The 14246-nt window shown below is 38.8% G+C and overlaps 1 protein-coding gene across 1 annotated transcript; it reads right to left on the bottom strand.

Moving 5' to 3' along the window:
- Positions 1-10344: 10344 nt before the first annotated feature.
- On the bottom strand, positions 10345-12057 carry LOC121808662 (probable CCR4-associated factor 1 homolog 6). The gene is made up of 2 exons (XM_042209262.1): positions 11731-12057; positions 10345-11445 (listed from the first exon to the last, which is right to left on the bottom strand). Exon 2 carries the CDS (start codon positions 11310-11312, stop codon positions 10485-10487), a length of 828 nt encoding a protein of 275 aa, XP_042065196.1. The 5' UTR covers positions 11313-11445; positions 11731-12057; the 3' UTR covers positions 10345-10484.
- Between the last annotated feature and the right edge of the window lie 2189 nt (positions 12058-14246).

Below are 14246 nucleotides of genomic sequence, written 5' to 3'. Positions count from 1 at the left end.
ATGGGTTGGTAAACCCAAGGGGATTGATTCAAACTATCTTCCCTTTGTGATGGTTCCGTTTGTGAGTGAGTACTACAACCTAGCCCCATAGATTGCTAAACCCAAAGGGCATGAATTCAATTTCCTTTCAACATTATTCTCTTCAATCTGTGCATTATTCAACGATCCGTGCACATTATTAGATACCGTTGGTACATTATTTGCTGTAACAAATCTTAATGTGAAAATATTTCAGTGTAATGGATTTTATTTACTCAGTAATGGACGATTTGTGTCCTATAATATATATGTGTATGAGATGCTTTTGTTCTGATTGTATGAGTAGTTTTAAAAAATGAAATTTAATTCATGTTGTGGTGCTATAACGTAGCCCATGAGTTGCTAAACCCAAGGGGAATAATTCAAACTCTCTGCCCTTTGTGATGGTTCTGTTTGTGAGTGGGTACCACAACCTAGCCCCATGGATTGCTAAACCCAAAGGGCAAGAATTCAATTTCCTTTCAACATTATTCTCTCCAATCTGTACATTATTCAATGTTTCGTGCGCATTATTAGATACTATTGGTACATTATTTATTGTACCAAATCTTAAAAGCATTAAAAAATAAAATTGAATTCTTGTGGTGGTGCTATAACCGAGCCCAATGGGTTGCTAAACCCAAGGGGAATTATTCAAACTCTCTTCCCTTTGTGATGGTTCCGTTTGTGAGTGAGTATTACAACCTAGCCCCATAGATTGCTAAACCCAAAGGGCATGATGAATTCAATTTCATTTCAACATTATTCTCTTCAATCTGTACATTATTCACTGATTCGTGCACATTATTAGATACTATTGGTACATTATTTGTTGTACCAAATCTTAAACGCATTAAAAAATAAAATTGAATTCTTGTGGTGGTGCTATAACCTAGTCCCATGGGTTGGTAAACCCAAGGGGATTGATTCAAACTATCTTCCCTTTGTGATGGTTCCGTTTGTGAGTGAGTACTACAACCTAGCCCCATAGATTGCTAAACCCAAAGGGAATGAATTCAATTTCCTTTCAACATTATTCTCTTCAATCTGTGCATTATTCAACGATCCGTGCACATTATTAGATACCGTTGGTACATTATTTGATGTAACAAATCTTAATGTGAAAATATTTCAGTGTAATGGATTTTATTTACTCAGTAATGGACGATTTGTGTCCTATAATGTATATGTGTATGAGATGCTTTTGTTCTGATTGTATGAGTAGTTTTAAAAAATGAAATTTAATTCATGTTGTGGTGCTATAACGTAGCCCATGGGTTGCTAAACCCAAGGGGAATAATTCAAACTCTCTGCCCTTTGTGATGGTTCTGTTTGTGAGTGGGTACCACAACCTAGCCCCATGGATTGCTAAACCCAAAGGGCAAGAATTCAATTTCCTTTCAACATTATTCTCTCCAATCTGTACATTATTCAATGTTTCGTGCGCATTATTAGATACTATTGGTACATTATTTATTGTACCAAATCTTAAACGCATTAAAAAATAAAATTGAATTCTTGTGGTGGTGCTATAACCGAGCCCAATGGGTTGCTAAACCCAAGGGGAATTATTCAAACTCTCTTCCCTTTGTGATGGTTCCGTTTGTGAGTGAGTATTACAACCTAGCCCCATAGATTGCTAAACCCAAAGGGCATGATGAATTCAATTTCATTTCAACATTATTCTCTTCAATCTGTACATTATTCACTGATTCGTGCACATTATTAGATACTATTGGTACATTATTTGTTGTACCAAATCTTAAACGCATTAAAAAATAAAATTGAATTCTTGTGGTGGTGCTATAACCTAGTCCCATGGGTTGGTAAACCCAAGGGGATTGATTCAAACTATCTTCCCTTTGTGATGGTTCCGTTTGTGAGTGAGTACTACAACCTAGCCCCATAGATTGCTAAACCCAAAGGGCATGAATTCAATTTCCTTTCAAAATTATTCTCTTCAATCTGTACATTATTCAATGATTCCTGCACATTATTATATACTTTTGGTTCATTATTTGCAGTAATACAATGAAGAAATTACCTAAATTACTTTCTTATTGTTAAAAAAAATGAAACCAATCGAGGAATACTTCCAGAATTCGGGTTTAGGCGAGAAACTACACCACCATACGTGTTCAACGTAGAAAATCGAGTCAAGTATGTGAGAGAAGAAAGAGAAATTACGAAGGAATACGAAATAAAAACAAACTATAAATTCCTTCTTCCATAATTTAAAACGCCAAAACTTATGAAGGAAATCAATAGTAACTTCTCAAAATTATGCCAGACGAATGGAATTTGAGTTTTGTGATTTGCAGCACTGTACACCGTGAAAATGGAGGAGAGAAGAATTAAATATGTAAAATAAATTAGAAAATATACTTACCAAACTTAATGGAGATAATTATGGAATTGAAATAACCGCTGCAAAAAAACTCTCCCAAAAATGCCCTTTTCGAATTAATTTAATAATATAAATAATGAAAACAAGCTTAAATTTCGGCCATCAGATCTTGAAAATAGAGGGTCGAGATTGAGAAGGAAATAGAACAAACGATGGGAAAAGGATATGATCACATCCCTATATATATATATATATATATATATATATATATATATATATCAACACACTTTTCAAATAAATAAATAAAAATGCATGCATCCTAAGTAAAGTCTTTTATCTCGTTTCTCGATTTTCGTATATTTTCGATTATTCGGCGGCCGCTTGTGCCCATAATCCCTCCGTTGGCTCTTCGTACTTCCCTCCAAAATGTAGAAATTAATCCCAATATTTATTTAAGCACGTAATTAAATCCCCGCAATTATTTCTCTTCGAATTAATTATTTCCGACATAAGATAAAATTATTCACTCTTTGAATTATTCCGAAGATTAATTAAATATTCGTCACGATTAATCATCGACCCAAAACTTAATTTTTTTCCCCACCTTATATCTCCAATTTAAAATTTGTGAGTCTTAATTCCTTTAAAGAAAAACCAAGGCCCAATCTCTCTTTTTTTAAAAAAAACAAAAAGGCCCAAAATTCACTCCCCATACCCCACGCCTATCTCTCTCTCTTCTCCTCCCTCTCTCTTCTTCTTCTCTCTCTCTTCGGCCAAGCTGGGAATTTCCCAGAATCCGTCGCCGTCTCCCATCTCACCAGCCACCGCTGCCGTTGTATAGTCGCCTTGTCGGAGCTGTCTACTGCTCCTTTGATTTCGCCGGAGATGGCCAATGATTTCAGCGATTTCACCGCCGATTCGTCATCATCGTCCAGCCACTGCTGCCGCTGCTCCGTTGCCGCCGGAAGACGCTGCTGTCGCCACCGGAAGCCGCAACGTCGCTGCTGTCGCCATCCGTCGTTGCTGCGCAGTCGCCTCGCCGGGAAGACGCTGCTCGCCGGTGGTCGTGCAGCCCCGAACATCACCGCAACTAACCCGAACAGCCCCGCACCACCCCGAAATTCTTGATTTCAAACTTGCCGATAAGTTCTTGTTTTGGTGAAGTTAAAGTTCGTTTCTTTTAATTGAGTTGCCCGAGTTACTAGTTTGATTTAGTTACCGTTGTCGTATGTTGCGTTGGATACATGATATGCAAAGAATGTAACTGAAATTGAGGAAACAAGGGATCATATACCTTGAACGGATTTTGAGCAAATTCTGAGCGAATGAACGGTAGTTTCCCCCGTCGAGTTGGGTTCTCGGTCTCTGCCGGAAAAGATCGAATGAGTTGATTTAAAATAACGTGTAACAGAGATGAAGTTTGCAAGATTACCTCGAATTAAGGTTGAGAGGAAAAGCCTTCTCTTCTTGATTGCAGAGATAGAGAGAACGGTTTTTGGAAAAGATATAGAGGGAAGGGGTTTTTGGAAAAGAAATAATATAGAGGGAAGGGGTTTTTGGAAAAGAAATAATATAGAGGGAAGGGTGGGAGATATTTAGGCCATCCACAACACTGTTGCTATATCGTTCCTTAACTGTTCCTTAAACTATTATTTGCGGACCCCACTGTACTTTTTTACTCCATTCCTTAACTAAGGAACGGAACCTGCAACCGTCCGTTCCTTAACCGTTCCTTAAATTACTATTCATTCAATTTCATTTTTTATTTTTATTTCCAACCCAATTCAATTAAAACAAACACACTTCATTAAAAAACACACAGTATAAAAATAATTACAACTTAAAATTTAAAAAAATAAAAAACACACAATTAAAATCCTAAAAAATTAAACATTGCATAATTTAAAATACAAATTTAAAGAAAATAAAAAAACTACTCCACCGGCGAATCATCCCCCGAAGGCGGTGGAGGTGCAATAGGAGGCGGAAGGCCAAGTTGTACTGCCATATGCACAATTCCGTTCCACCAGGCTTGGTATTGGGAGGGCTGAAGGGGTTGGCAGCGGAAGCGTGCATGATTTTTACCGATCATATAAACTTTATCTATTTAGCAGATTATTTAGACAAATTCTATTCGCGTAATTATCACATGTATCATGCTCATAACTTGAATTAAAAAACATGCTTTAGCACATAAAATCCCTAAAGCATTCTTACTATGGAATTAGCCAATTTACCTCGTAGATTCAATCAAGAATCGATGATGGCTTGCTCCGTCTCCACGTGAAGATCTTCAATACAAGACCTCAGATCTTCTGACTGGTGTCCCGGACTATATGCTGATATTTGTGTGGGCAAATCTCACCAACGTAATAGGACTCGAATAATGGAAGACAGAAACTGCTCACGGAGGGAGCATAAATTTCGAGCTCTCTCTTTCTAGAGGGGGACGAAAATTTTGTATATTAAAAGTTGTATCTTCTGTCTCCTTTATTCTCCTATTTATATAAGTCACATATTGGGCCCAGTCAGGGATCTAAGGAAGAATTTGGAACAGGTCTCACCCAATTAGCTTTTTACTAATTAAATTGAACCCACAATTTAATATAAGCTTATATTGGAATATTATGAGCAGCCACTACAGAAGTAATATTGCACTGTCTTCCAAATCCGAAATTACAAGTATTTCGGGTTTCCTTTAATTGCATTTGATTTATTTCCCGCGCTTAAGATAGAAACATCCATTAATTAATTAATGTCTGCTACAGACTTAATTAATTAACATATTTCGAATTCCAATAGTGGACTTAGCAACAAACTCTTATTTATTATTCATAGAGTAATCAAACTCCAACTAGCTAGGTTCCGAATAATAAAACCTCGTTTCGAGCTCCTCTTGTGGATGTTATCAAACGAGACTCTCCTCGCGCACGTTTCAACATAATAACAATCCTAGCACCGCTAGATAATGATCACCACTACCCAATATACCTGGATCGTTGGGTTACGAAAAACCCGCACCTTTGGTAAGTCAAAGTAGTGGATACTCAATGTCGTGTGCTCAATGCTAACGTACATTGATTAAGAAATTAATTATCAAGACCTCATCTTTCAGTAGATAGCATAAAGACTCGTCTTGCTGTTAGATCCATTCAGTGCTATACCACACCAACGTTATCTTATTTCAATAAGGCTTAGAAATAATCGGACTGACATTGCAACCTTTCGCGATAGCTAGTCTAGCCCTATCTAGGTTGTGAAATTCTTATTTTTCTTTGTTTAGAACTGACCGTGTTACCTTAAATTGGACGACGCCCACAACCGGTCTACTAAAACAAAGACTTAGACTTTGTTACGTTTGCTTATACATTTAAATATGCAATAAACAATCATTAAATGTAAAACATAACAACATTATGACAAAAATAATCTGTTGCATTTATTGGAAAATAACCATTAGAGTTTTACAGTATGCAATCACTCGAAAGGTGATTTCTAGCATACAAAACCCTAACAAGGGCGAGAAGCGGGAAGTGTCCGCCATTGTGGCGTTCATGTACACCGCCATAAGGGTGTTCGAGCCTCCCCCGAGCCCGATCCCGAGGCAGCCTGGCTTGATTCGCCTCGGCCCTTCCTCGCTCTAGCCGCCTTGGTCCCTTGCGGCCGACGACGCCCATGGCTGGATACCGCGGCATCGCTGGCCTTTCCCACAAACTCCTGCGGTGGACCCTCTTGTGCGCCTCTTCCCTCACCCCAGTCACCAGACGAGTATTGGCCACTAGCCGTGTGCTTCGTGCGCTTTGAGGTTGAGCCCGAGCTGGAGCGGACACCGCCGGCCTACCTTTCCTCGTCCTTGACGACCTGCCAAATATCAACATATTTGAATTGTTTACCGGTGTCTTGGTTGTAGACGTGCAAAGCCGCCCTCAGAATGTCGGCTCCCGAAGCTCCACTTTGGTAGTGCGCCGATTCGGTCGAGTAGATGCCACAGAATTTTTTGACCTGTTTGTCGACTCGGCCAAACTGAGAGCGGAGCATCTTATATGTACGCTTCCGGGACCCTTTCGGCTTAATCTGGTGGTAGATCTCGATGACCTTTTCCCAGAAGCACTTGTTGGGTTGTTGATTTTCGACGACGGGATCGTACGAGACGGTGATCCAGGCGTTGTACACCGCCATCGTTTCGTTGTTTCTGTACGGATGTCGACCTACATCCTCCTCTTCCTCCTCCTCGCCCGCCTCGACTCTGCCCTGGAGCTTCGCCCGCCTCGGCCTCCTCCCAGAGTGGGTTCAACGGGGAAATCCTCCCGAATCTGGGATAATCCCTGCGAATACCGCGGGGCTGAGGGACGTACGTATGCATCCACGTCAAAAGTGGGTGGTTGGTACCCACCCGGCGTCGCCGAACCCTGGGTGCCCGGCGTCGATGAACCGGAACGTGTTGTACATAATCTCCCAATCGTTAAACGTGTTGAGATCCCACCCGCCGGAGCCGCCACCGCCGGAGTTGCCGTCGCTGGATATTTATTGATGAGATATTAGATGAAAATTAGAGAGGAAATTAAGTTGATTTAGGAAGAATATATGTGTAGTTGTGTGTGAAATGTGGATGAATTAGTAAAAAAATAAAAAAAAAATAAAAAAGAAAAAACGGATATAAACGGTAATATTACCGTTTAAAAAAATTATTTTTTTAAATTCGAATTTAAAAAAAAAAGATTTATTGCGTCATCGTTACGATGCCCACTCGCGGGCGCAGGGGCGCGCCACGTCGCCATGGCGCGTGGCGTGACAGCCCGTCCCGCGTCTCGCAGGGACGGGTTACGGGACGAGATGGGAACGGTTCCGGGGCGGGGCGGTGTGCCGCAACGCGTCTCGCCGGCGTTCCGTCCCTCCGGTGCGGAACTCGGGACCGTTCCGCGCCGCGTTGTGGATGCTCTTAGGGAGTGGGGAGAGATTCATGGGAGAAAGGGAAGAAACGGTTTTAGTTGTGGAAATAGGGAGATTTATATTTTTCCTTTTTTATTATATTTTGGATAACTTTGAATTTATTTGATATTTATTTGAAGATCATAGAGGATGAATATCTCATCACGGAGGAGGATAATCTTTACATAAACTTTAATTAAATTTGACTTGGTGACTAAGTCAACAGGAAAAATATTTAATTAAATTAGTTTAATTCACAGTCCATTGTATTTTATTTTAAATTGTGCAGGCCAAAATTTATTTTCACGGACTAGACTTTTATATTATTTATCCAATTTATTTGATCCAGCTCGCGAATTGAGTCCAATAAATATATTCCTCGCGGAAAGGAATCATTTAAATCCGCGTAATAATTTATTTCACAATTTCTAGTCCAGCGACAAATTACACTCAACAATTAATTCACGGACCCTCGCAATATTAATTGCATTAAAAACAAGTACTTATGATTCAAAAATTTAGGTTTAGAAATCGGGGCGTTACATGGGGAGTCCCGAATTTGATGGCTAGTGGTAGAGTTGATAGTTGGGATTTAGGCAAAAGTTGAAGAAAGTAGAGATAGATGTGAGTGTGGAGTGGTCAATGGAGACTAGTGTTGCTATTATTAGAGAGACTGTGGATGGTATGTTGCAATTCACTAACTGAGTTAGTTATACTTGAAAATTGGGAGTGGGTGCCTCAATCAATTCTACATATATCTTAATGCTCTTTCTTGCCACAATGGCTAGGCTACGGAACCTCTCATCTCTAAGGGAATTATATGCCTACATGGTTGGAACCGTCATCCTTCCCTCTGTCTCTGTCGCCTCACTAAATTAAGAAGGTTAGAAATTGAAGATTGCCCGGAACTACACATTGACTCGGAGTGGCTCAACCTATCCCAATCTGAAAATCAATGTTTATGGCACAAGTGCGTGCTCCATAATTTATTAATTATGGAATAATTGTTGTCTCCTATCAGTTATCCAGTGCATCCTTCCTCAAACAGTGAAAGAATTGATGTCTCCTATCAGTTAGAGCATCAGCAGTGGTGCGGAATTCCTGGCGGAATTCCCTGCGTAATTCCCAAAAACACCTCCTGCCACGTCATACGGACTTCTCACTGCACTGCCACGTCATACGGAATTCCCACTGCACAGTGGCGGAATTCCCACAATAAAAAAAATTCACAAATTCAAAATTAAACAATTTTCGGAAGTAAGAAATTTACGGAATTAAATAGTCAACACAAAAAAGGAAAAATATTCCATTAATAAAAAAAAAGTACATTTCACCAAATTAAAAAATACATTTCAACTACCACTACCGGTCATTACGGATATATGAAATAAATTTAGATAGAGAGAAACTTGTTAATATAAGTGGTGCGAATGAAATGAAGTTCAACGGGATTTATATAAGAACCGAAAAAAAAACATTTAATGCATTAAACGGGAATTCCGCGGGCGTCAACGCAATGGTGGACGTCCGCACGGAATTCCCCGAGGAATTCCGCGGAACGCCGCGGAACTGCCAATTCCTTCGCGGAATTCCGTATTCGTGGAAGGGACGCACAATGGCGGACGTCCGCCACAAAATTCCCGCACGCCGGTGGGAATTCTGCGTGGACGTCCGCCATTGCTGATGCTCTTAGTTCAATAATAAAAGATCCCGTCAATAGCACATTAAGTTAAAATCATAATTTGAGGTTGATACTTACACCCAATCTGCCCTGCCTCAACCATGCGTAGGTCGGGTGGAATTTCTTGAAATTGTGAAGCAAGTTGTTGGTCTACAACAGACAAAAGCCTTAATTGAAGCATTTCACCTTCTAAATTCAGTCAAATCAATAGGATAGTTAAGTTCTTGAGTGGCACGGAATTATAGGAAGAGTTATTAGGTGGAGTAAATAGAGAGGGGAAGGAGTTTGAATATTTTAATAATAGAGGAGAGATAGATTTATTTCAAAATATATAAAGTGGACATCTTGAGTGTGACAAATTAAAAATGAAAGGTTGACATCTTGAATGAGACGCTCTATCTGTTCCTAGTTAGTTGAGTCGTTCTTTTAAGTACGGAGATTAAAAATAGTGTGTTAAGTGAGCGGTGAATAAAGTAAGAGTAATAAACTAAGAGAGATGAAAAAGAATAAAGTAAGAGAAATTATTATTTTTGGTCAAAAATAGAAATGACTTAATTAACTCTAAATTTTCCAAAATAGTAAAATGACTCTATTAACCTCGAACAGAAGGAGTAAGAGCATCCACAATGGGCGGAAGACAGCCCGCTCGATGCATCCTCCGCCCTATCGTCCGCCATTATAGGTGGTCGGACGATGCAAAATGCATCAGGCGCGAAGGATGAATCGGGTGCGGACGATAGGTTCGAACAATGCGACGTTGTTTTCTTTTAATTTTTTTTGTATTTTTTATCTATAAATATACCTCTTTCCTATTCATTTTTCATGCCACTCTTTCTTCCCCAACTCAATTCTCTTTCACTCTATCAAAATGAATCTCGGCAACAACCTCACTACCTCGGAGAGCGTTACTCAAGCGTTGACTCAGGCCCTATTCGATTGCGTGAATAGGGCCGTGGCCAATTGCTTGGCGGAAATGGAGTGTGAACAGGTGTAGCAGGTCCCAAGGCTAACCGTCGTCGGACCTTTGTCCACTGCGAGCATGACGTAGCTCACCAACGTCTATTAGCAGACTATTGTGTCAATGAATAATGAATGTCTGTATCAATGTTCTCAAAATTGAATCGGTGAACGAAACTAGTTCATTATTCAATCGATTGGTGAACATCCAGAATACAAGCACAGCAACTATATTCTTCTAACATGCATTTCTTCATTGCCTAAATACAACTACTTCTGTCACCGCTTGAAATCAATGGTTAAGAAACTTTGCATCACTCCATCAGCACAAACAATGAAAGAATGAACAAGGTGCCCACAAGGATAGCTCAGTTAGTTCCGAAGGGGCAGAATTGAAAGAATGAACAAGAAATATTAAATTTTTAAATTTTCATTCTCATAAACTACAGTACATTAAAAGTGTACAAAAGTGGGCATCATTAACAAGCTGTGCACAACTCCTGCATTTTTAGAAATTTTTTTAGCTTTTCTTATTTTTTGCCTTCCCACCTATCAGCTATATGTATTCAGTCCATTCTCAGCACCTAACCCATACAACACACCAGAGTACCTCTCCAGCGAGCCGCTAAAGAACGTCTCCTTGAGCTTCCTGAACGTGCACGATGTGAGCAGGCTATCCGAACCCGCCTGATGGCACACCCCGACTCTCTCCACCTCCAACAGCTCCGCCAGCTTGTTCAGCCCGCCGTGGAGGCTGTTGGAGAACTTCATCAAATGCTTGATGTCGTACAGAACCGGAAAATAAATATTGATCAGACTGAAGAATCCAGACTGTGTCTCGGGTAAGTTCTGGCAAGTCAGGAGCTTCAGCAAGTACCCGAAATCATATCCGCTGTGGAAAGTCACCCAGTACACGTTATCATTCAGGACAATCCCAGACGACATCAGGAGCTCCCCAAAGCGTCTCGCATCAATGCCCTTCTCGCTATTCCGCCCAAAGTTGATCCCACACTGGCGCAGCAACTCAATTGAATCGTTCGCAAAGACGTCCTCGTCCGGATTGAACTCGCAGAAATTGAACTGCCAAATACAGTACTTGTCTGTCCCACAGGTCGGCATATTCCCCTTCTCGTCCGAGAAGGTTAGCCCTAACTGGATCAGCTTCAACAGATCAACATTGTCCTTCAATGTCTGGTAATGGTAGTCACTCGAGTTCTTGAAATTGCCAACCGGCCGGAGCACAACCCCAGGAAACTCTGTGTCCATAGCAACGTACGGATACTCATCGACGATCCCTCGTATCAACTTAAATTCTTCTTCCAAATTGTCAGTCCAAACCTCCCTAATGTGGATTGAATCGCTCTTTGGTAGAAGGGACATCGCAGATAATAAGTATAATCGGATCAAAATCCACAAAAACCAACAAATTCTCCTGTTTCTGCGCTGCGGAATACAGAAAGTTTGCACCTTTTGATACCCTCAAAACACATCCGTCGATATACAATAATGAAATCTGCAGGAAAAGCTCAATCAATCCCAAATCGAAGTTAATTGAATCAGATAAATCAAATTCTCGTCTTAATCATTCAAATCCAGAAATTTCAGGATATGCAACACAACAGATCTATTGAAAAATCACAATTTTCAACCTAAATCTGGTGAATCAAACCCCAAAATAGGAAAAATCACATCGGAAAGTTCAACTTTTACACAGATCTGTTAAAAAAACACATTACAAATTCCAGATCTGCGTCAATTAAACAAGCAATTCACAGTGGGGAACAGAAATAAAGCTTACCTCAGAATAAAAATTGGTCATACAATATCTGAATTTGAAGATCCAGTACCAAATTGCACACACAATCACGCATATGTGCGTATTGTGTATGTATATTGGTGTATTGGAATTGTATATAAAGAGGGGATTAGGGTTTGGAAGGGGGAGGAATATGATAATGAGCGTAAGGCGGCGATGGGATGAGCCAAGAGAAGAAGGGCTACAGATTATTTATCTGATATTTATATTTTATTCCTGATTTCAACTTTATAGAAAGAGAAAGGGGAAAGAGATAAGAAAAGAAGGATTTTTTTTTTCAGAGAGAGAAGATGAACAAGGATGGGATGGGGTTGGTGGGGCCCTTATCCTCTGTTCACCTTGAAAACAAATGATAAAATAATGCTGTGGAGAGAGGTTTCTTTATTGTGGTTTTGGACAGAGGCAAATTAGGTGGACAGATATAAATGGATTATATTGGAATTGTATTTTAAAATACTGTATTGATTTTTTAAGGATGTCAGAAAATGTGGGGGAAGTTAGGCATTTTGCATTTTGCATTTTGCGTATACATGAGTAGGTTTGTTTATTGTGGTTTTGGACTTTGGAGAGGTAAATTAGGAAGATATAAATGGATTATATTGGAATAGTAATTCAAAATATTGATATTTTACTTTTTGCATATACATGAGTTTAGCAATAGAATACCTAAAGCTAACGTGATTTTTTTCCAATAACTGAGAATGTGCCCAAAAATCTCTAAAAGGCAGAATTCATTCAGTCAATCGAATTTTATGCTAAATAATACTCCTTCTGTCTTAATAAATATAAAATATTTAGTTTTCCATACGAGATCTTATGTGAAGTTGTTTTGTGAGTTAATAAAGAGGGAGTAAAATAAGATAGATGAAAAAGTAGAGATGGTAATACTTCCATTTTAGGAAACGTTTCATTTTTAATGGGATAACTCAAAAAAGGAAAAAGTGTCATTTTTAATGGGACAGAGAGAGTACTTTATCATACAATGAATTATGCCACATGAAAGTATTCCTCCGTCTCCTATTAATTGGGACAAATTTCCTTATTCGGTCGTCCTTGATTAATTAGCACTCTTACATTTTATAATTTTCATAATGAACTCGCACTCCACTAAATCATTTTATTCACATTTTTATTATAAAATTAATATGCAAAATGTATGACTCATATTCCACTAACTTTTTCCATTCATATGAAGTATCTTTCTTTTTTCAAGAATACACTTATATTCAAAAAATTAATAGCACGTCATTAAATTTTATGTGCATTTTTGTATAGTTTATTACTTCCTATGTCTGTGAAATTTTGTCCAGTTTTTTATTTCAGTCTGTCCGTGAAATGTTGTCCACTCTGTTTTTTTTTCATGTTTAGTAAATGGACTCCACTTTCCACTAACGCATTACACTCACATTCGTTTATAAAACTAATATATAAATGTGAGACTTATATTCCACTAACTTTTTCCGCTCATTTTTCTTCACATTCTTTAAAGACCGTGCTGAGTCAAACATGGACAATATTTTGCGGACGGAGGGAGTATATCCATCCCAAAGAAATAGACAAAGTTATAAATCATGCAGGTTGTAATGTGCAATTGGTAAAATAAGAGATAGAGAAAAAATGTTGAAAGTAGCTTTAGTGGATTGTAGGGTCCACATTTAGAATGATACGTAGGGTTTGTTTCAAACTTTCCATATTTAGAATTTGTCTAATTTTGGCACATGATCCAGAAGAGTAAAATTAGTCTATTTTTTGTGAACGGATATAGTATTATTTATTTCCTCATAATATTTGATGTGGTATATATAGGAGGGTAGGATATGGTGACCAAAGTTCAACGCAATGGGATACCACGATGAAGAGTTTCTCAAATTCACGAATCTCTATAAGGAATGTATACTCCGTCCGATCTTTAAAATAAAAACTATTTCTATTTTTGATTTGTTCTATAAATATAGGAAGCCTTCTATTATAGGAAAAATATTCTCTCTCAAGTTATATGAGACTCATTTTCTACTATTATTTTTTTTCTTTCAATCTCTGTTACTTTATCACTTATGTGTTAAAACACTTTTAACATTTGATTTTAAAAGTTTTATATTAAAAGACAAAGGGAGCACAAATCAAAATAATTATTAATCGTACACGCATAAGAGCATCCGCAGCGGTGACACCACGCCGTCCGTCTGTCAGTGCCAGCGGCGCGGCGCACCGCTGCTCGCCGCTGGAGCGGCGTTGCTGGATGCATCGAGCACGTCCGTGCCAACGAGCAGCACACTTGTCAACGCCTGGTTGGGCAACGGCAATGTCGTTGGAATTTTCTTTTTTTAAAAAAAATCGGATTTTAATTAAAAATCCGATTAAAAATAAAAAAAAAAATTTCCATTTCCCAAAAAATTATATCCGTTTTCTCCTCACTTTTAATTTATTTTTCAATTTTTTCCCCAAAAATTCACATTTTCATCTATAAATACTCTCACTTCCACACAAAAAATTTCACA

Source organism: Salvia splendens, chromosome 6 (assembly GCF_004379255.2).
Source record: "Salvia splendens isolate huo1 chromosome 6, SspV2, whole genome shotgun sequence".
NCBI lineage: Eukaryota > Viridiplantae > Streptophyta > Magnoliopsida > Lamiales > Lamiaceae > Salvia > Salvia splendens.
Note: the sequence above shows the minus strand (reverse complement) of the source record. Positions and strands in the feature narration are given on the sequence as shown.